Raw genomic sequence first — 23,516 nt, 5'->3', positions numbered from 1 at the left:
CCAAACAAAACTCAGAGCCTATCAGATATTTTGTTAGCCACAGTGCGTAGATTTCCGTACACTTTACTGGCTGGCGATCCAAGAATTAGGTGGCTTATGGCGCGTTTGGCGTACTGAATGTTTTTGTAATTGCCAAGAATGTGAATTTTGGAATCTTGCAAAACGATGCGCGTCTTGGTGGAGTTTTCCAGCGTGAACTTGGTGCGTCCTCCTTTACCGGCCAGCCGACCAATGGCTCGACTCAGGTGGTCACCTGAAACAAATTAAACAATCGAGTTTTAAAAAAACGCCCCCGGAGAGGGGAAACGAAGAGGGAAAATCCTACCTTTCAACGTTTTGACATCGTTCACTTCGAACGACTCGATGAACAGATCGTCCAGCCGTAGCAGTGCCAACGCGTCTTCGACCTCAAATCCTAGCACGAAGGCGCGGACAAAGTCGGCACCACGCTGCAGATTCGACGGATCGCGTGTCTCCGAACCGAGTCGAATTTCCACCTGCTTACAGCGCACATTGTAACGGATCTGCAGCAACAACTGCTCCACAACAGGGGTGAAAATCTTCAGCCATTGCTCCTTCAGCGCGGACTGTCTGTGTGGACGAAAAGCAAACAATCAGTAAATCGGGGGAAAAATTCCGTGCGGGGAAAGAAACCAACCTGGACCGGGGAACGAAGATTTTGCGGATTTCCTTTTCTGTCCTGTGCTGGCCTTCTGCGAGTTTTGTCTCGTGGCCAAGGGAGAGTCCTCAATTGGTGCACTATCGACCTCCATTTTATTGAGCTGAATTGGTAATTGCGAACAATTAAGGCAGAAAAACAATTTTTATTTATGGAAATTGCTAGCACATGGCATTGTTGTCGTTATGGAAAAGAAACGTCAACACCCCAACACGCAAAGCTGACATTAGTCTTTTAAGACTTAAAATTAGGCCTTATCGAACCTAACCGTGCACGCTTACTGGGGAAACTCAATTTTTAAGTTCGTTCAAGCAAAATGAAGTTCGTTTCAACGATCTCAAATTTGAGATGGGTTTGTTTTGATTTTGCATTGCAAATTTGAGATCACTGAACTGAACTTCATTTTGCTTGATGGTGACTTTGCCGAAATCTAAAAGTGACATTTTGGACTTAGCGTTTGACTGAGGTGTTTTGTGTTAGGTGGTTTGGTAAGTTTGGTAAAACAAAATTATTATTATAGAAACTGTTTTTTTAATGTTTAACAGCTACATTCTCGTCGCGCCGGGTTGAGCTTTCGGTTCCAGCTGTTGATCGATCTATTCCCACTCGGAAAATAATCTGGTAAATTTGAGTGTCTGGCGCTGGCGGACGTTTGTCGTGCAGTTCAGACACACTTGGCACACTTATCCTAGACAAGTTTTGCGTAACGCCAGATGAATCTGGCGAAAATCGGGCGAAAGTTCTGCCAGCTGTCTGGCACAAAAATCAACCGGTTCAATCGGTTGAACCGAGGGTTGAACCGTGCACGACCGGTTTGTGTCATATTCGCCAGAAATCATGGCAGAAATCTGGGGTAAATCTGGGAGAAATTCTGCCAGATGGCTGGCGCAAGCCCCCAGACGAACGCCAGAATTGTGTCCGCCATTTCCGACCGGGTCCCGTACCATCTGTCCTACGAGAAGCTCGACGGGTTGCAGCAAACAGGCCGAAACAGCATAAGTGGAGGTTCATCTTCTTTCGAAATTGAATGAAAAAAGCGGGGCCTCGGGTTTCAAATCCTGGAGTGAAGGGGACAGATCCTGGATTTGCATGTATCGAAGCATGCCGTGGCCGGAAAAGTGCTAATCGAGGATCATCTTTTGCAGTGACTCGTCCCGTCGTCGCAACAACCTGTGGTGCCAGCAAGGATTATCAAGATGGTCACACCTTCGGTTTTGAGCCACGAATATCTGCCGGTGTTCCGCGGGTGGCACACACTGACACAGTTGAAGCCATCAACCAAGCGACGTAACGATCTGGACCAGGCACTGCTCAGACTGGAACGCTTTGTGTGTAGGTGGTTGTTCCGACACCAGACTTAACCGACTAGGAGGAAAACCTGACAGACTACACTCAAACCCCGATGGTTTGACACCAACTGTTGTCAAACGAACGGGGTCACGTTTTAGTTTGACACCCCTTTTACACGGAGTTCACATACACTACCAAACGTTTGTTTTGATAGTGTGCGTGTGCGCCGTGTAAAATGTGACAGTTCGTCACTTTTTAGTTTGACTTTGACCAACCAACGGGTTACAAACTAAAAAAGTGTCAAACGAAAAAGTGACCAACCACCGGGGGTTGAGTGTATCTGAGTAAGGACATCAACTTAGAGACCCTAAATAGGGAGACTGGTCGAAGTGAATTTGACGTACCCAAACAGACACGAGTTTGACGTATCCAAACGAGCATTTGCCTTTACGCCCAGCAAAACTTATCAGTGTTGCCAAGCTCAAAACATACGTTGCCAGATCGATTAAGCCAGCTTAGACCAGTCTCCCTATTTAGGGTCTCTACATCAACTGGCGCGAAGACCGACCGGGTTTTTTGGGCGGATAAAATGAATAAGGGTGAAACAGGCGGTGTGATAGCGGTCATGGCATGAAGCAAGGATCCTATTTAGACTCCCGGACGAGGATGCGAACAAGATCAAGGCGTATCACGAACCACGCGATTACACAAGATTACAATCTTGACACGAAGGCCGTCACGCTGCCAAATCCCGGAGAAGAAACTGTACCACGTCATCAAGCAGCAGCTGTTGGTCATGATAGCCATGATGGAGGGAGTTCACGAACAACCCTCAAACCAATCCGAATGCCGACTTAAGCTACCCCACAACGTTTGGCCTGAATCTTCCGTACAAGCCCGTCCCGACCCAAAAGTCTTCTCTCCGATAGTTCCCCCTGCAAGGACTATGCCCTAAACAACGAAGCCCTCTTCAGTGGAGCATCCATTTATCCGCAACAAATCGTCGACGAGCTCGTCATCGTCTTCCAGGAGCGCTAAATCAACATCCCGCGGCAGCTTCCTCGATCTCCAATGCTACAACGCGGATTACGAAAAAAATCGCTGCTCGGCGCTCCTGCGACATGATGATGACGCTGGAAAAGGAGCAGCCAACTTCAAACATGGTAGACGACCAGCTCAGTGCTGAAGTAGCAGCAAGCAGAGAAGGACGCTGGTTTGCCTGGAGCGTGTGCCGAATCTGCGGTGTGATGAGGTAGGTTGACTACTTGTACACTCAAACCCCGATGGTTTGACACCAACTGTTGTCAAACGAATGGGGTCACGTTTTAGTTTGACACCCCTTTTACACGGAGTTCACATACACTACCAAACGTTTATTTTGATAGTGTGCGTGTGCGCCGTGTAAAATGTGACAGTTCGTCACTTTTTAGTTTGACTTTGACCAACCAACGGGGTACAAACTAAAAAAGTGTCAAACGAAAAAGTGACCAACCACCGGGGGTTGAGTGTATATGGGTTTGTTAGGTCATCCCAAAGTTTCTCCGTGTTCTAGGTGTCGAAATAATGAAGGAGGCTACGTCGATCTAATTGCCGTGAGTGGAGTATATCCGAGCTGGACGAGCAACTTGAGGATCATGCTGAAAATTGGCCTGCTCGGTGTAGTTCTATTAGTAGCAGTTCAACTGGTACTGGAACCTGCTGTTCAACAAGAAGTACTGTGAAAAGTACTTGTCCTTTTGATGTTTTCCGTTCTGAAACAGACCACGATCTACCATCAGAAAGACAGCTGATTTTGTTTGACCAGCTGTTCTGTCGGCTGAAGCAAACCGGTCACTGGTTGCTGATCTTCGCCCACATGATGCGCATAATGGACATATTCGCTGATAACCTGCAAATTAGGAACAACGATCGCCATTGCCGAGAAGGAAATCCAGATTCGTAAACCTACCGGGTGACTATTGCAGATCTACAAGATGCAAAACTTACGGAAGTTGTTTGAGTTGGCAAAGATCATGTAAAGCGACGGCTGAAGTGCACAAAACTTTATCGCTAAGGACAAGGCAGCGATGAACTTCCCGTTGACGCCACAGTCCCAGCAAACCCTATGTAAGCACTCAAGCTTATTACCCATGAGAATGCTGTCGTAAAGCGGGGTGTGGGAATTAACGCTTCGCACAGCGCGCGGAAAAACACAAAATCAATCGGAGAACGAAATAAACGTGGTTTTTTCAGAAAGAACGCAAAAGGAAACTTTTATTCTTCGTGTTTACCGTTGTAAAGCTTGTTCGCGAATGACGGCGACGATGAGTGCGCCAAAATAACAAAAACAAAAAAATACTCCAAGAAGGTGTAACAAAGGTATACACCTGGGATGGGATAAACAAAGAGAAAAAACCTATTGTCAAACTAAACCACTTTCAACATGGCCGCTTCTGTCAACCTAAACCAGTCCTTTCTTATGAGGAGAAAATGAGAAGTATTGTAATTTGAGTTGAAAAAAAATAATAAAACGAATTTAAATCAATTTCACAAATAATTGTAAATTGCATTAATAGATTAATTGAAATATTTTCAATTGAAAGGCATTTATTTCTATCGTACACCGAATATTGACTTATCAGCATTTTTATTTTAAAAAACAATACACTCAAACCCCGATGGTTTGACACCAACTGCTGTCAAACGAACGGGGTCACGTTTTAGTTTGACACCCCTTATACACGGAGTTCACACACACTACCTAACGTTTGTTTTGATAGTGTGCGTGAGCGCCGTGTAAAAAGTGACAGTTCGTCACTTTTTAGTTTGACTTTGACCAACCAACGGGGTACAAACTAAAAAAGTGTCAAACGAAAAAGTGACCAACCACCGGGGGTTGAGTGTACATTTCATGAACCGACTATTCTTTTGCCCATTTAAAACTCTTGTTATTTTTTTTTGCGCGTTGCATAGAAATGTCATCTAAATTGAACAATATTAAACCTGTGCTTCCCATGAAATTAAAATGTGGCATGAAGAAACAACATTGTAGAACTGGATTTAAAAAGCAAACAAAAATAATGGCCACAGTTTAGCCTATTTGATTTTTTTCGCACTTTTTTATTTCAACCACAAATTGAAAAACAAACTTTTATGCTCTTTGAAGTGAATGAATTGGTACAAATTTGAATTTTTGCCAGCCATTTCTTTCGATTCTGACACCTTAGGGCGTGCGACCTAAGGAATGTTAACTTTCTTTAAAGTTGAGTAAAAATTGCCGTTGAATTCGACGTGCTCCTCTTTGGGGAGCTGGGAAAGATTTACACTCAAACCCCGATGGTTTGACACCAACTGTTGTCAAACGAACGGGGTCACTTTTTAGTTTGACACCCCTTTTACACGGAGTTCACACACACTACCAAACGTTTGTTTTGATAGTATGCGTGAGCACCGTGTAAAAAGTGACAGTTCGTCACTTTTTAGTTTGACTTTGACCAACCAACGGGGTACAAACTAAAAAAGTGTCAAACGAAAAAGTGACCAACCACCGGGGGTTGAGTGTATTTACTTTCTTTGCGTAACGGGACAACGACAGGAGCAGATCAAAGAAAAATCTCCCCTCCCATTTAATGACTTGCAGGCTTTTTAGGATTTTTTTTTAAATTGATGTAAGAAAACGCATTGAAATCGTATTGCATTTTTCACATCCAAATGAAAATGAAAAATCTTTCATATAAAAATTGAAGAAATGAACATTTTTTGACTCATCTTTGATTTGCCAACCATTTCAAGTAATTTGTACCCGGCAGCTCCTTATGAACGGATCCACCGTAAAACGATGGAATATAAACTCAGGATTCTCCACCCACGTCCAACCGCAATTTTTAACAGCCAAATTCAAAAAAAAATCTGCGAGGAGAAACTAAACAACAAGTCATCCACATGCTTGAGCACTGAGTTGAAAACCATCATCAAGAAAATTTGAATTGTCAAGCTATCTGCATCACAGATTGCTTGATATTTGTTTTCGAACACGAATTTTCTTGCAAAAAACAGAAGAAGAATACAAACGTAAACACTCAATAAGAAGACTCTATCCAGCCGTCCCGTCCCAGGTATACACTTTTTCTCTCGCTGACAGGGGCGCGTAGATGTTGACTAGGGTGGTCCAAATCCGGACTTTTTTGGGGCTACCCCCTGAAATCAACGATTGACCCATCACTAGGCTAAATTCCAAATTTGAGCTCATTCTGACCACGGGAACCCCTCCCTCCAATCGCTTAAAGTTTGTATGGGAAAAATCGTCAAAATGTATGGAGAAAAGCAACTGTTTTACTTTTTACCTGTGGAAGGCGCCATAATTATCCGATTCTTTCCATTTCTCAAATGTAGAACCTTCATTAAATTTAGAACAACTTTCCCGAAGACAGCATATTTTAGGATTTTTCCCGCGAAGTTATTAGCGCCCAAAACTGACCCTTTTGCGCGGCCAGCTGTAAGGGCTACCTAACAACGATGTTTATTTCCAATTCGTACACGCACGTGCTCTCTCTCAGGTTCAAACTCTCTCACGAGCTTGCTTGCCTGCCTGCCTGCCTGTTTACCTACAAGCGCGCGCTGTTTCTCTGCTTGGACTTTTGTCGCCGTCGTCGTTTTCGTTTGCTATCCGCTGCGCTGCGTTCTTGACATCCAGAGTTTTTTTGAATAGGATCAATAAACTATTGTCTTTCATATGTTTATAGGACCTTATCAAAAAAAAACTCTAGACATGTTTATTATAATGTTGAACTAAAATACCAGGTTTGTTTTGAGATTTAAAATGTAATGTAATATGTGATCAACAATAGATATCATATAATAAGAGCGTGTGAGAGAGAATACAAATTTGATGAATTAGTTCATCCATGAATCGTCATCTGTTCTGATCCAAACCTAACAAACGTTTTGGATTTTAATTTATCTGCTTTGGTTACAAGAAATACCATGCAGTTTTTTAGATAAAAAGGAAGGAATTTTCTTTAGATTTTTTTTTAAACTGAATCCAAATGAGTATCTTAAAAGAAGGCCGCAACTGCAAGATCTGAAGGTAGTTAACGATTGTGCAGAAAGAGATGTTTCCTGAATCGAAAAATTTACAGGTAAACTAACAAAAAATGAAAAACAGTTGCAAAATTTGTTGCAGGTGGTCTAGGACCACAGAAAGAAATTTCAGAAAGAATAAAAAATAATTTTAGAGAGTATAAATGAAAATTTGCAGCAATAACTGTAAAATTGCCTTGATTTGTACTAAAGTATATTTTTGTTAAAGCAAACTACCTAATGGAACAACATTTGTATTACCTGAAGATTTTTTTTAAATAATTGAATCATTATCATGTTTCTTTAGCATATACGAAAAACTGCGTGTAATGCTTGTAAAAACAAACAAACCCTGTTCTCATGACATTTGCTGTACTTTTTTAATCGAGCCTAAGCTCTCTTTACTTTAAACTATTTTTTTCAGCAACAAGCAACAAATTATAATAAACATGCCAGAAACGCAGCGCAGCGGATAGCAAACGAAAACGACGACGACGACAAAAGTCCAAGCAGAGAAACAACGCGCGCTTGTTGGTAAACAGACAGGCAGGCAGGCGAGCAAGCTTGTGAGAGAGTTTGAACCTGAGAGAGAGCACGTGCGTGTACGAATTGGAAATAAACATAGTTGTTAGGTAGCCCCTTACAGCTGGCCGCGCAAAAAGGGTCAGTTTTGGGCGCTAATAACTTCGCGGGAAAAAATCCTAAAAATATGCTGTCTTCGGGAAAGTTGTTCTAAATTTAATGAAGGTTCTACATTTGAGAAATGGAAAGAATCGGATAATTATGGCGCCTTCCACAGGTAAAAAAGTAAAACAGTTGCTTTTCTCCATACATTTTGACGATTTTTCCCATACAAACTTTAAGCGATTGGAGGAGGGGTTCCGTGGTCAGAATGAGCTCAAATTTGGAATTTAGCCTAGTGATGGGTCAATCGTTGATTTCAGGGGGTAGCCCCAAAAAAGTCCGGATTTGGACCACCCTAATGTTGACAGTAGTCATCCTAACTCAACACTCCTCCTGACTGACTACTGATCCGAATCGACTGCTCTGCATGCTCCATCAACATCTCCAGCAGCAAAGGTCCCAGCTGGCTTGATGGAATGCTCGCCGCCTTCTTTCCGTCAGTTGGACACCACTTCTTGGTTCTCTTATCGTCACTGCAGATACATCCGGCTTTTACGATAATTGTAGGACCTCCGTCTTCGATTAGGTAGGACCGTACCTTCCGAGATCCCTTCGTCTCCCTTCCACTTCTCAATCGTCCTATATCTTCTTCCGGTCCTCGTTCTTCTCCATACGCAACCGTCTTGACCAGCTTGCCTTCGTATTTGCCCGGTGTTTTGACTCCTCCTGTCCGTCAGAACCGACAAGAAAACAAATCTCGCATTCCACATGCGGTCTAGCCTTCAGTGTAGAAACGCTCGTTGAAACATCTTTGACCACATGAGGGCGCTCCGTGGCCTTGATAGCTGTCTTCATCACGTACTGATTCCCACGTGCTTCTGCTACTGCAACCACAACGCCATCTCGTGTTTGAACCCGACACAGATCCGCCTTGAACACGACTTCATACCCCTTCAACATCAATTTCCGAACGGAAATCAATCCACCTTCCAGAGCAGGAACAAACAGAACGTTCATCAACGTGATGCAGATACGTTTTCCTTTCCCGTCGATTCCAAAAATCACACCACTTCCGCTTCCGGTTGCTTTCGTCTTCGTTCCATCCGCTAGCGTCACATCCGTATCCGTTTCGCGCTTGAACACCTTGAAGAAACTGCGATCGTTCGTCATGTGGCACGAACTTCCGCTGTCCACAATCCAATCACCAACGAACCCGTCACCGGCAACGAAGCACACGGTCCTGCTAGAAACATCCGCTTCATCCTGCTGCTCCTCCTCCGCCTTGGAGTCTCTCCATTTCTTCATCTCCGGACAGTTCGCTCTGAAGTGGCCTGGTTTCTGACAGAAGTAGCACTTCTTCACTTCTTCAGATTTCACCTTCAGAGCCTTCTCTTGCTTCACATAAATCTCCTCCTGGCTCTCGCACTTCTGGAATTCGTCCCGCAAGCGACCCACAACGAAATCCATCGTCAGGTCTTCCGGCTTCCGATTTTCCAGTGAGGTCACGAAACTTCTGTATGACCGAGGCAAACTTCGCAACGTCATAGCGATCCGCAGCGGTTCTTGAAACTCGAGTCCGGCCTGCTCCAGCCGCTCGAACATGTCCTCCATCACATCCAGATGTTGTCCGATATCTTCACCTTCGCTCAACTTCAACATACAAAGATGGTCAAGCAGGGTTGCTTGGTTCCCGGCCGTCGCCTTCTCGTGGTACGTCTGGAGGTTCAACCACATCTCTCGCGCCGTTTCAGCCTTCTTGACAAACCGCAACTGGTTCAGCTCAATGCCTTGGACGATCGACGTGCGAGCTTTGCAGTCCATATTCTTTCATTGCACCAGCTGCTGTGCGTTCTGCCCTTCCGGTTTCGGCTTGACACAACATCCCACGCCTGCTCGTGTTCCAGCAACGTCTTCATCAGGAACTTCCACGAGACATAGTTGTTCTTGTTCAGCTTCGGAAACGTAAACTTCATACCGTCCGCCATTTTGCTCGTTCCTCTTTTTGTTTTCCGCCGGTCACAGTCCACGGAACAACGTCCAGAAGCAAACCACTTTAAATACTCTTCGAAATCCGATTCTCCTCTAGCTTTCAAATCTGGGCCCCATAACCTGTGGGAATTAACGCTTCGCACAGCGCGCGGAAAAACACAAAATCAATCGGAGAACGAAATAAACGTGGTTTTTTCAGAAAGAACGCAAAAGGAAACTTTTATTCTTCGTGTTTACCGTTGTAAAGCTTGTTCGCGAATGACGGCGACGATGAGTGCGCCAAAATAACAAAAACAAAAAAATACTCCAAGAAGGTGTAACAAAGGTATACACTTTTTCTCTCGCTGACAGGGGGCGCGTAGATGTTGACAGTAGTCATCCTAACTCAACACGGGGGAGGGAACGTAACAGCCTGGAACCGGTACAAGTTCAGGAGCGCCGGACCGTATCATGGACAAAGAAGAGGTAACGTCCAACGTTTGTGAGATTATCTTTGTGTAGTGGGATTTGACGTGAGTGTTGACATGTTTTGGATGCTTGATCGTTATTTATTTCAAATTTGATTGTGCAGGAGCCTAGAACATCGACCGACGAGTGACAGGAAAAGAACAAGTTCCGTCGAATGCTGCAGGATAAACACCTGCAACCGAACCAGAACATGCTGTTGCAACCTGAACCTGCTAGCGAAAAACCGCCAGCTGCCAGGTGCTTCATCAAATATCTCGGCGAGCCCAAATGGGGTGCGGTTGGTTGAGGCAGTCTCGGGATTAGTTTTATTTCAACAGGGAACGCTGGTGGACCTGGACAAGCAGAAGAAAATCAGTTCAATTAGTTGGGTGGTGACGCGCGGTCAATTATGTGGCATTGTGTGTGAAAAGAAAAGAATTTTATTTCGTGTTTCATCCTGGTTGGCTTGCCCACAAGCAGAAGAAAATCAGTTCGATTAGTTGGGTGGTGACGCGCGGTCAATTATGTGGCATTGTGTGTGAAAAGAAAAGAATTTTATTTCGTGTTTCATCCTGATTGGCTTGCCCACAAGCAGAAGAAAATCAGTTCAATTAGTTGGGTGGTGACGCGCGGTCAATTATGTGGCATTGTGTGTGAAAAGAAAAGAATTTTATTTCGTGTTTCATCCTGGTTGGCTTGCCCACAAGCAGAAGAAAATCAGTTCAATTAGTTGGGTGGTGACGCGCGGTCAATTATGTGGCATTGTGTGTGAAAAGAAAAGAATTTTATTTCGTGTTTCATCCTGATTGGCTTGCCCACAAGCAGAAGAAAATCAGTTCGATTAGTTGGGTGGTGACGCGCGGTCAATTATGTGGCATTGTGTGTGAAAAGAAAAGAATTTTATTTCGTGTTTCATCCTGGTTGGCTTGCCCACAAGCAGAAGAAAATCAGTTCAATTAGTTGGGTGGTGACGCGCGGTCAATTATGTGGCATTGTGTGTGAAAAGAAAAGAATTTTATTTCGTGTTTCATCCTGGTTGGCTTGCCCACAAGCAGAAGAAAATCAGTTCAATTAGTTGGGTGGTGACGCGCGGTCAATTATGTGGCATTGTGTGTGAAAAGAAAAGAATTTTATTTCGTGTTTCATCCTGATTGGCTTGCCCACAAGCAGAAGAAAATCAGTTCGATTAGTTGGGTGGTGACGCGCGGTCAATTATGTGGCATTGTGTGTGAAAAGAAAAGAATTTTATTTCGTGTTTCATCCTGGTTGGCTTGCCCACAAGCAGAAGAAAATCAGTTCAATTAGTTGGGTGGTGACGCGCGGTCAATTATGTGGCATTGTGTGTGAAAAGAAAAGAATTTTATTTCGTGTTTCATCCTGATTGGCTTGCCCACAAGCAGAAGAAAATCAGTTCAATTAGTTGGGTGGTGACGCGCGGTCAATTATGTGGCATTGTGTGTGAAAAGAAAAGAATTTTATTTCGTGTTTCATCCTGGTTGGCTTGCCCACAAGCAGAAGAAAATCAGTTCAATTAGTTGGGTGGTGACGCGCGGTCAATTATGTGGCATTGTGTGTGAAAAGAAAAGAATTTTATTTCGTGTTTCATCCTGATTGGCTTGCCCACAAGCAGAAGAAAATCAGTTCGATTAGTTGGGTGGTGACGCGCGGTCAATTATGTGGCATTGTGTGTGAAAAGAAAAGAATTTTATTTCGTGTTTCATCCTGGTTGGCTTGCCCACAAGCAGAAGAAAATCAGTTCAATTAGTTGGGTGGTGACGCGCGGTCAATTATGTGGCATTGTGTGTGAAAAGAAAAGAATTTTATTTCGTGTTTCATCCTGATTGGCTTGCCCACAAGCAGAAGAAAATCAGTTCAATTAGTTGGGTGGTGACGCGCGGTCAATTATGTGGCATTGTGTGTGAAAAGAAAAGAATTTTATTTCGTGTTTCATCCTGATTGGCTTGCCCACAAGCAGAAGAAAATCAGTTCAATTAGTTGGGTGGTGACGCGCGGTCAATTATGTGGCATTGTGTGTGAAAAGAAAAGAATTTTATTTCGTGTTTCATCCTGATTGGCTTGCCCACAAGCAGAAGAAAATCAGTTCAATTAGTTGGGTGGTGACGCGCGGTCAATTATGTGGCATTGTGTGTGAAAAGAAAAGAATTTTATTTCGTGTTTCATCCTGGTTGGCTTGCCCACAAGCAGAAGAAAATCAGTTCAATTAGTTGGGTGGTGACGCGCGGTCAATTATGTGGCATTGTGTGTGAAAAGAAAAGAATTTTATTTCGTGTTTCATCCTGGTTGGCTTGCCCACAAGCAGAAGAAAATCAGTTCAATTAGTTGGGTGGTGACGCGCGGTCAATTATGTGGCATTGTGTGTGAAAAGAAAAGAATTTTATTTCGTGTTTCATCCTGGTTGGCTTGCCCACAAGCAGAAGAAAATCAGTTCAATTAGTTGGGTGGTGACGCGCGGTCAATTATGTGGCATTGTGTGTGAAAAGAAAAGAATTTTATTTCGTGTTTCATCCTGGTTGGCTTGCCCACAAGCAGAAGAAAATCAGTTCAATTAGTTGGGTGGTGACGCGCGGTCAATTATGTGGCATTGTGTGTGAAAAGAAAAGAATTTTATTTCGTGTTTCATCCTGATTGGCTTGCCCACAAGCAGAAGAAAATCAGTTCAATTAGTTGGGTGGTGACGCGCGGTCAATTATGTGGCATTGTGTGTGAAAAGAAAAGAATTTTATTTCGTGTTTCATCCTGGTTGGCTTGCCCACAAGCAGAAGAAAATCAGTTCAATTAGTTGGGTGGTGACGCGCGGTCAATTATGTGGCATTGTGTGTGAAAAGAAAAGAATTTTATTTCGTGTTTCATCCTGATTGGCTTGCCCACATCACTTGTTCAATTAGTTGGGTGGTGACGCGCGGTCAATTATGTGGCATTGTGTGTGAAAAGAAAAGAATTTTATTTCGTGTTTCATCCTGATTGGCTTGCCCACAAGCAGAAGAAAATCAGTTCAATTAGTTGGGTGGTGACGCGCGGTCAATTATGTGGCATTGTGTGTGAAAAGAAAAGAATTTTATTTCGTGTTTCATCCTGGTTGGCTTGCCCACAAGCAGAAGAAAATCAGTTCAATTAGTTGGGTGGTGACGCGCGGTCAATTATGTGGCATTGTGTGTGAAAAGAAAAGAATTTTATTTCGTGTTTCATCCTGATTGGCTTGCCCACAAGCAGAAGAAAATCAGTTCAATTAGTTGGGTGGTGACGCGCGGTCAATTATGTGGCATTGTGTGTGAAAAGAAAAGAATTTTATTTCGTGTTTCATCCTGGTTGGCTTGCCCACAAGCAGAAGAAAATCAGTTCAATTAGTTGGGTGGTGACGCGCGGTCAATTATGTGGCATTGTGTGTGAAAAGAAAAGAATTTTATTTCGTGTTTCATCCTGGTTGGCTTGCCCACAAGCAGAAGAAAATCAGTTCAATTAGTTGGGTGGTGACGCGCGGTCAATTATGTGGCATTGTGTGTGAAAAGAAAAGAATTTTATTTCGTGTTTCATCCTGGTTGGCTTGCCCACAAGCAGAAGAAAATCAGTTCAATTAGTTGGGTGGTGACGCGCGGTCAATTATGTGGCATTGTGTGTGAAAAGAAAAGAATTTTATTTCGTGTTTCATCCTGATTGGCTTGCCCACAAGCAGAAGAAAATCAGTTCAATTAGTTGGGTGGTGACGCGCGGTCAATTATGTGGCATTGTGTGTGAAAAGAAAAGAATTTTATTTCGTGTTTCATCCTGATTGGCTTGCCCACAAGCAGAAAAAAATCAGTTCAATTAGTTGGGTGGTGACGCGCGGTCAATTATGTGGCATTGTGTGTGAAAAGAAAAGAATTTTATTTCGTGTTTCATCCTGATTGGCTTGCCCACAAGCAGAAGAAAATCAGTTCAATTAGTTGGGTGGTGACGCGCGGTCAATTATGTGGCATTGTGTGTGAAAAGAAAAGAATTTTATTTCGTGTTTCATCCTGATTGGCTTGCCCACAAGCAGAAGAAAATCAGTTCAATTAGTTGGGTGGTGACGCGCGGTCAATTATGTGGCATTGTGTGTGAAAAGAAAAGAATTTTATTTCGTGTTTCATCCTGGTTGGCTTGCCCACAAGCAGAAGAAAATCAGTTCAATTAGTTGGGTGGTGACGCGCGGTCAATTATGTGGCATTGTGTGTGAAAAGAAAAGAATTTTATTTCGTGTTTCATCCTGGTTGGCTTGCCCACAAGCAGAAGAAAATCAGTTCAATTAGTTGGGTGGTGACGCGCGGTCAATTATGTGGCATTGTGTGTGAAAAGAAAAGAATTTTATTTCGTGTTTCATCCTGATTGGCTTGCCCACAAGCAGAAGAAAATCAGTTCAATTAGTTGGGTGGTGACGCGCGGTCAATTATGTGGCATTGTGTGTGAAAAGAAAAGAATTTTATTTCGTGTTTCATCCTGATTGGCTTGCCCACAAGCAGAAGAAAATCAGTTCAATTAGTTGGGTGGTGACGCGCGGTCAATTATGTGGCATTGTGTGTGAAAAGAAAAGAATTTTATTTCGTGTTTCATCCTGATTGGCTTGCCCACAAGCAGAAGAAAATCAGTTCAATTAGTTGGGTGGTGACGCGCGGTCAATTATGTGGCATTGTGTGTGAAAAGAAAAGAATTTTATTTCGTGTTTCATCCTGATTGGCTTGCCCACAAGCAGAAGAAAATCAGTTCGATTAGTTGGGTGGTGACGCGCGGTCAATTATGTGGCATTGTGTGTGAAAAGAAAAGAATTTTATTTCGTGTTTCATCCTGGTTGGCTTGCCCACAAGCAGAAGAAAATCAGTTCAATTAGTTGGGTGGTGACGCGCGGTCAATTATGTGGCATTGTGTGTGAAAAGAAAAGAATTTTATTTCGTGTTTCATCCTGGTTGGCTTGCCCACAAGCAGAAGAAAATCAGTTCAATTAGTTGGGTGGTGACGCGCGGTCAATTATGTGGCATTGTGTGTGAAAAGAAAAGAATTTTATTTCGTGTTTCATCCTGATTGGCTTGCCCACAAGCAGAAGAAAATCAGTTCAATTAGTTGGGTGGTGACGCGCGGTCAATTATGTGGCATTGTGTGTGAAAAGAAAAGAATTTTATTTCGTGTTTCATCCTGGTTGGCTTGCCCACAAGCAGAAGAAAATCAGTTCAATTAGTTGGGTGGTGACGCGCGGTCAATTATGTGGCATTGTGTGTGAAAAGAAAAGAATTTTATTTCGTGTTTCATCCTGATTGGCTTGCCCACAAGCAGAAGAAAATCAGTTCAATTAGTTGGGTGGTGACGCGCGGTCAATTATGTGGCATTGTGTGTGAAAAGAAAAGAATTTTATTTCGTGTTTCATCCTGATTGGCTTGCCCACAAGCAGAAGAAAATCAGTTCAATTAGTTGGGTGGTGACGCGCGGTCAATTATGTGGCATTGTGTGTGAAAAGAAAAGAATTTTATTTCGTGTTTCATCCTGATTGGCTTGCCCACAAGCAGAAGAAAATCAGTTCGATTAGTTGGGTGGTGACGCGCGGTCAATTATGTGGCATTGTGTGTGAAAAGAAAAGAATTTTATTTCGTGTTTCATCCTGATTGGCTTGCCCACAAGCAGAAAAAATCAGTTCAATTAGTTGGGTGGTGACGCGCGGTCAATTATGTGGCATTGTGTGTGAAAAGAAAAGAATTTTATTTCGTGTTTCATCCTGGTTGGCTTGCCCACAAGCAGAAGAAAATCAGTTCAATTAGTTGGGTGGTGACGCGCGGTCAATTATGTGGCATTGTGTGTGAAAAGAAAAGAATTTTATTTCGTGTTTCATCCTGATTGGCTTGCCCACAAGCAGAAGAAAATCAGTTCGATTAGTTGGGTGGTGACGCGCGGTCAATTATGTGGCATTGTGTGTGAAAAGAAAAGAATTTTATTTCGTGTTTCATCCTGATTGGCTTGCCCACAAGCAGAAGAAAATCAGTTCAATTAGTTGGGTGGTGACGCGCGTTCAATTATGTGGCATTGTGTGTGAAAAGAAAAGAATTTTATTTCGTGTTTCATCCTGATTGGCTTGCCCACAAGCAGAAAAAAAATCAGTTCAATTAGTTGGGTGGTGACGCGCGGTCAATTATGTGGCATTGTGTGTGAAAAGAAAAGAATTTTATTTCGTGTTTCATCCTGATTGGCTTGCTCAAGTCCTTCCTACATCATCGTTGATCGGGAGGCACGACGTCGTGTGAATTGTTGCATTAAAATAAGTTTAAGTATTACTGTAAATGACTGTAGAAAAGTCCTGCCTTTATCATCAATGTCGTCTGGGTAATCGTGATGAAAAATTACATTTATTCAGTATTTAAATACCTGTGCGCGAGTGTTTTGGTGTGCTAATTAGAAAGACCTTCCCATAGCATCGTTGCTCGGAAGGCTCGCCGACGGGTTTGTTATGAAAGTCCTCCCCATAGCATCGTAGCTCGGGAGGCATCGAAAAGCCAATACCTTATCCTACTAACCCAAAAAAAATAATCACGTGATGCTTGAAGGAGATGCTGTGGATTCAACGGTCTCAAGCGGTATCAACAAGTATATAGCGAAAAACTATGTGCTTGAAGAGTCTGCAACTTCAACTATCGGACTAACATTCCTCCCTTTTGTTGAACTGCAGGCTTCTTGGGAGGGCACCGGTATTGACTAAAAAGTCGGGGTCTTCAGGGTTAAACAGTGAACGGATGCTTGGCTCCCACTGATCATTTTTGATTCATTGTTTAACTTCAGCTGATCTGTCAATAACGGAGTAGCAGCTCATTGGCAGTCAACCATGCTCATGCTCATGCTCATGCTCAACAGGGAACGCTGGTGGACCTGGACCTGGATGATTCTACTTGTAGTTCTACAATGAACAAGTTGATCCGTACGGTGGGGATGAATGCCAAATGCTAATGCCGCAGATTCAGCGCGTCCTCCTGCACGACATCTCCACCAACAGCATATTCACGGTGAAGCTGCTTCCGTTCTACAAATGTTCGGCAACAATTCAGATCTCGGCCTTGGTCAAGCTGTTCGAACCGATCGAGGTCGCTGGAAACCCTTGAAACGATCTTACAGGTATCTCCTCGAGAATCATCCACCCACTGGTTCGCGTTCCGGCTAACCATCCCGGTCAGCTGAAAACCGCGCCTACTGGCAGCATCAGCAACCTCGAAGGACTCCACGAGTTGGTCAAGTTTATCCCCGAAGACACGCAGGACGGGTCGATCTACATGGCATGTCTCGCAGTTCACCACGGCGAGTACGAGGTGGCGCAAATTGTGATAGACGGCGCGTGACCTGCTCGAAATGGAACTCACAGCGACGGCTGGAGGTGTGTATCCAGGTCAACTGCTAGTCGAAGAATGGACAAGCCCACGTGCAGGTCAAGGAGCGTAGGGAGAAGGTGACGTGCAAGAACCGTTGTCGGAACCAGCTGCTCTGGTTATTCAACCGAGCCGGCAACTGTAACCGCCGACGTTGGTCAACCGCTGCAGGTCATCCAGATCGATGAGGACAGCAACTTTTTACTAAGCGACATCGAACAGACGCTGCCACTTCCGACAGGATCTATTTCAACCAGGCCACCGACTGCCCACCGACATGGACGGTTCCGCTCAAGTTACCGGAAAAATTGTAACGCAATACATGCGCACGTAAATAACTCTATTGAGTCGAGATTAAATCTTTGCATCTTTCAGTGCGGAAGCGTCGGAAGACTTGTTTTTTTCGGAACCCACCCTGGGAACCTGTCCTGGAAAGGAACAAACCGTAGCCCCCGGTACATTGGCTGGCGTGGTCCTTCGTGGTCAAAGGTAACACTCATTTGCAATCTAATTCTCTCAAACCTCACCTAAACTCCCGTTCCCAGACGCTGTCAACCTCGTCCTGTTGGCCTTCCCTCGGCATGATCAGTTCCACAAACGCGTTTGAACCGCTGGCCACGCCGCCGGCTCCCAAGCTGCTTCAGGTGACGGGCTCAAAAATGTCCGCTGCCCGCCGGCGGAACGCCGTCGCAGTTCCGGCTCGATCTGTCGACGTCGACGAGGAGCTGCTGGAAACTGAACGCTTCCCCGAGTTCCGCAACGATTTGTGTTGGCCATTGAGGCGGCTCTCGGTTCGGTAGACCTCCGGCAGAACCTTGGCGAAGACAAAAAAAGCAAGCCGTCCCCACCGTGGAAGGTTCATCCACTCGATCAACCTCTCCCAAAGCAACTTCCTCCAGGACCCCCCGCCGCCTCCTCACACTATGGTTTGACTTCGGCCAATACCCGAAGGTCTTTGACGCCCTCGTCGAGGGCATGCGCATGTTCAAGATTATCACCTGGCTCCAAGTGATCCGGCAGCTAAAAATCAAAATCGACAACCCGCGCATCCAAATGCTGAAAAATTAAACAAAAATGAGATTTTATTATGCGTGGCAAGATTATTTTACATTTTGCGGTTCTGGCTACTACGCAAAGTGCGGTCGTCTGTTCTGAACTGTAGGCGGCGGCGACTAAATCGCGCAGTTTCAAAAACCGCAAACGTTGGTCAAGTGTCAAGCGATTCGGAAAAAAATGGAATCGACTCCAAAACGGAAGGCATCCGTTACATCGGATTCTAGCGAGTCGGGAGATGAAGAATCCCGGAAGGTAAGAATACAATAAAGTGAGAACTCAGCCGGAACTGTATTACCAACTTTTTAAATTTTCAGCGCACTAAAAGGTCTACGCCGGAGGTATCTCCCAGTCAAATCAATCCGAATCCTGAAACGGAATCTAATTAGAATCGTATACAAATTCCGTTTCAAACGCAACAACCGGTTCGAACACGGAACCGGTTGTTGCGTTTGAAACGGAATTTGTATACGATTCTAATTAGATTCCGTTTCAGAATTCGGATTGATTTGACTGGGCTATCGAGTACGACGTTGAAAGTGACCTCCCTGACTGAAAAGTCCGTCAGACGTCCGTCGTTTGTCGTCCGTGCAATCGAACGACGTCGCACGACAATGTCGTGCGACTTTCGCACGAATGTCATACGTTTTTGCACCAAAATGTCGTATTTGTCGTGCGATCGATGATCGAAATTGTACGACATTAACGTACGACATTCGACCGACGTCGCACGGTTTTGTTATTTAGAATGTCGTGCTATTGTCGTGTGCTGTCATTTCGGTTTTTTAGGTTATGTTGCAGTTGAAAAACTGTTTGTTTTGTTTTTATTGTTTTTTTTTTATTCAAGCTGTCAAAAATTTACAAAAAATATTCACTTGTTCACCTGATTTCACTTGCGTTTTGCTGATTCTTCTCCAACTTGGCTTCCTTCGGGATTTGCCTTGACCGCAGCTTCCGGCTTGGATGTTGGTGTTCTTCTGAGGCGGCTGTGGCAGCATCTTTGTCATGTTGGACTTTTACTCCTCGACGAGCTGATCAAAACCCGGCTGCGACGCCAATCTTGGATCTCCGACGGATTGATGTTTACCGGAGTACGAGATAACGGACTCGGAGTACGAGTCCGAGAAAACGTGGCTGCTTCCGTGGGTTCTACGACACGTTTCCGGCAGGATCAGATTGGAATATGTTTGTTGCCTGAAAAATATATCATCAGTCAACAATTGGCAAGAATTTATAAATTAAATTCTGATTTCAAAAATAATAATAATATAATTTCAAGACAATAAAATTTCATTTTTATTTTTATTATTTTTGAACCGTAAAAGAAAAACTAAATTTATAAATTCTCGCTTACTTTTACAAAAGGTCCTATGTACATAGGAAACCCATGGCGCATTGGTTGTTATGAAAAAGTAATCTAGAAATATCAAAATTTAAACATTTAAAAACAATTATAAATGAAGACATCTAAAAAATATTAATTAAAAAACATATAAAACTCAAATTATTGCAAGTAGTTTCAAAATCCGAAAATAAAATCATTATTTAAAAATTGTACCAAATTTGAGAATGCTTAAAAAAAAGGTGCAGGTGGTTATGTTCTACATGACCAATATGACAAAGAACTTTGTACAAAACTCTTAAAAGTAAATCCATTTTTATTTATATTTTTAAATTCTTCGCCAATTTATTTTATCTTTAATAATTAATTCTAATTTAAAATTTTCAATAATTGGCACTTCTGTGGAATCAAATTGCCAAAAAACGAAAATTATGCCAAAACAAGCATGTTTCGGAAAACTCGAGAGAACCTTCCCTCAGGGCAATGGCCACTCCGGGTGTGGCCAATCCTGTCATAATGTCCATTTTCATTACCAGTATCAAAAACCATGAATTTTTATACCCATATTGCCCAAATCTGTATGGTTCCGTAAATGTCCTTCCGGGAGAACCTTTCCTCAAGGCAATGGCCACTCCGGGTGTGGCCAATCCAGTCAAAATGGCCATTTTCATTACCAGTATCAAAAACCATGAATTTTGATACCCATATTGCCCAAATCTGTATGGTTCCGTAAATTTCCTCCCGGGAGAACCTTCCCTCAGGGCAATGGCCACTCCGGGTGTGGCCAATCCTGTCAAAATGGCCATTTTCATTACCAGTATCAAAACCATGAATTTTGATACCCATATTGCCCCAATTTGTATTGTTTCGTAAATGTCCTCCCGGGAGAACCTTCCCTCAGGGCAATGGCCACTCCGGGTGTGGCCAATCTTGTCAAAATGGCCATTTTCATTACCAGTATCAAAACCATAAATTTTGATACCCATATTGCCCAAATCTGTATGGTTCCGTAAATGTCCTTCCGGGAGAACCTTCCCTCAGGGCAATGGCCACTCCGGTGTGGCCAATCTTGTCAAAATGGCCATTTTCATTACCAGTATCTAAAACCATGAATTTTGATACCCATATTGCCCAAATCTGTATGGTTCCGTAAATTTCCTCCCGGAGAACCTTCCCTCAGGGCAATGGCCACTCCGGGTGTGGCCAATCCTGTCAAAATGGCCATTTTCATTACCAGTATCAAAACCATGAATTTTGATACCCATATTGCCAAATTTGTATGGTCCCGTAAAAGTCCTTCAGGGTCATGGCCACTCCTGGCCAATATCCTAAAGTTTAGTCCCAACACCATTGCCCCAAATCATTCTGGTTTCGGGTGACCGTTCTATCTTCATTAGAACAGAATTCCTCCCAAGTTGGTGCACAACCTGTGTCTATCAATGTGTGGATGTGTGTGTCTGAGCAATAAAATTACCACCGTGGATCCGTCTTTGACGAAACCTCGTAAGGTACTGAAATTTTCTGAGGCTATCTGTTAGCTTAAATAGTTCGCATGAAATGTGGCAACCATGGTGCAACATTCTCGCGTGACAGTTCCACGAAAGCAAGAGACAAGGCAAAATTTGCACCATGTTGCCACATTTCATGCGAACTATTTAAGCTAAAAGATAGCCTCAGAAAATTTCAGTACCTTACGAGGTTTCGTCAAAGACGGATCCACGGTGGTAATTTTATTGCTCAGACACACACATCCACACATTGATAGACACAGGTTGTGCACCAACTTGGGAGGAATTCTGTTCTAATGAAGATAGAACGGTCACCCGAAAACCAGAATGATTTGGGGCAATGGTGTTGGGACTAAACTTTTAGGATATTGGCCACACCCGGAGTGGCCATGACCCTGAGGGAAGGTTCTCCGGGAGGACTTTACGGGACCATACAAATTTGGGCAATATGGGTATCAAAATTCATGGTTTTTGATACTGGTAATGAAAATGGACATTTTGGTAGGATCGGCCACACCTGGAGTGGCCATTGCCCTGGGAAAGGTTCTCCGGGAGGACATTTACGGAACCATACAAAGCAATATGGGTATCAAAATTCGTGGTTTTTGATACTGGTAATGAAAATGGCCTTTTTGGCATGATTGGCAACACCCGGAGTGGCCAGTGCCCTGGGAAAGGTTCTCCCGGGAGGGCATTTATGGAACCATACAGATTTGGGCAATATGGGTATCAAAATTTATGGTTTTTGATACTGGTAATGAAAATGACCATTTTGACACGATTGGCCGTACCCGGAGTGGCCATGGCCCTGAGGGAAGGTTCCCCTGGGAGGACATTTATGGAACCATACAAATTGGGGCAATATGGGTATCAAAATGGCCATTTTGACACGATTGGCCACACCCGGAGTGGCCATGGCCCTGAGGGAAGGTTCTCCCGAGAGGACATTTATGGAACCATACAAATTGGGGCAATATGGGTATCAAAATTCATGGTTTTTGATACTGGTAATGAAAATAGCCATTTTGGCATGATTGGCAACACCCGGAGTGGCCAGTGCCCTGGGAAAGGTTCTCCCGGGAGGACATTTATGGAACCATACAGATTTGGGCAATATGGGTATCAAAATTTATGGTTTTTGATACTGGTAATGAAAATGACCATTTTGACACGATTGGCCGTACCCGGAGTGGCTATGGCCCTGAGGGAAGGTTCCCTGGGAGGACATTTATGGAACCATACAAATTGGGGCAATATAGGTATCAAAATTCATGGTTTTGATACTGGTAATGAAAATGGCCATTTTGGCAGGATTGGCCACACCCGGAGTGGCCAGTGCCCTGGGAAAGGTTTTCCCGGGAGGACATTTATGGAACCATACAAATTGGGGCATTATGGGTATCAAAATTCATGGTTTTTGAGACTGGTAATGAAAATGGCCATTTTGACAGGATTGGCCACACTTTCCTACGAACCGAGGAATAAGCATGTGTCTTTGGTGAGGTCACCGGATTAACACTTCTTCAATTGAAATGGCCAGATTCACCGCCTGCGGTAGAAGCAGTCGAAGTTCCACGAGCCGCAGTTGATGTGCCACATTTTCCGCAGGTGAAGAATCCAACCTGAGCGGTCCCAACAAATAGAATTCAACCTCGCTTATCTACCCGATAGCGACGAAAACAAGAAGCACTACATGGACGTTTGGCTGGCGAGGATGGCAACGACTTGGCCAGGGCCACTTAAGACGAAGAGGCCGACGACCGGGTGTTGAACATCGTAGGGTGTTAGCCGGAGAAAACGAGCCAGCACTGCAATTCGATTACGCTGCCCTTGAGCTGAAACCTGGGCCACCACTGGGAGATTCACCAATGTCGCCAGTCGCGTAAACGGTTAACACCGACAATCCCCTAGTCTCCGTTGTGGAATTCAGCAACGATACATCCATCTCTGCCATTGGAGATTCGTGGCCTAATGTACTGCCTGGAACTGATGCAGATACCGGTGGAGAATTCGTTGGTCTACACGTCCCAGGAGTGCACCAATACGCCGATCAAGATTGCGCGGTATGGACGGTGGAGAATGAGCATCGGAAGCGGTGGCCCTGAAAAGGCAGCCCAACTTGCAGGTCGTGTCCTACTTCATGCAAACGTTCGGCA

At 43.9% G+C, this 23,516-nt stretch overlaps 1 protein-coding gene across 1 annotated transcript; it reads left to right on the top strand.

The window, feature by feature from the left end:
* Positions 1–17,734: 17,734 nt before the first annotated feature.
* On the top strand, positions 17,735–18,456 carry LOC6053886. The gene is made up of 3 exons (XM_038264784.1): positions 17,735–17,767; positions 17,833–17,946; positions 18,003–18,456. Exons 1-3 carry the CDS (start codon positions 17,735–17,737, stop codon positions 18,255–18,257), a joined length of 402 nt encoding a protein of 133 aa, XP_038120712.1. The 3' UTR covers positions 18,258–18,456.
* Positions 18,457–23,516: the final 5,060 nt, after the last annotated feature.

Source organism: Culex quinquefasciatus, chromosome 1 (genome assembly GCF_015732765.1).
Source record: "Culex quinquefasciatus strain JHB chromosome 1, VPISU_Cqui_1.0_pri_paternal, whole genome shotgun sequence".
Classification (NCBI taxonomy): Eukaryota; Metazoa; Arthropoda; class Insecta; order Diptera; family Culicidae; genus Culex; species Culex quinquefasciatus.
The sequence above is the reverse complement of the archived record's forward strand: the minus strand, read 5'-3'. Positions and strand labels throughout refer to the sequence as shown.

Excerpts from the sequence above, each read along its gene's own strand:
- LOC6053886 (XM_038264784.1), top strand. The coding sequence starts at position 17,735 with ATGGACGGTTCCGCTCAAGTTACCGGAAAAATT. Across the intron at positions 17,768-17,832 it reads CTCAAGTTACCGGAAAAATT|TGCGGAAGCGTCGGAAGACT; the intron begins GTAACGCAATAC and ends TGCATCTTTCAG. Across the intron at positions 17,947-18,002 it reads GTGGTCCTTCGTGGTCAAAG|ACGCTGTCAACCTCGTCCTG; the intron begins GTAACACTCATT and ends TCCCGTTCCCAG.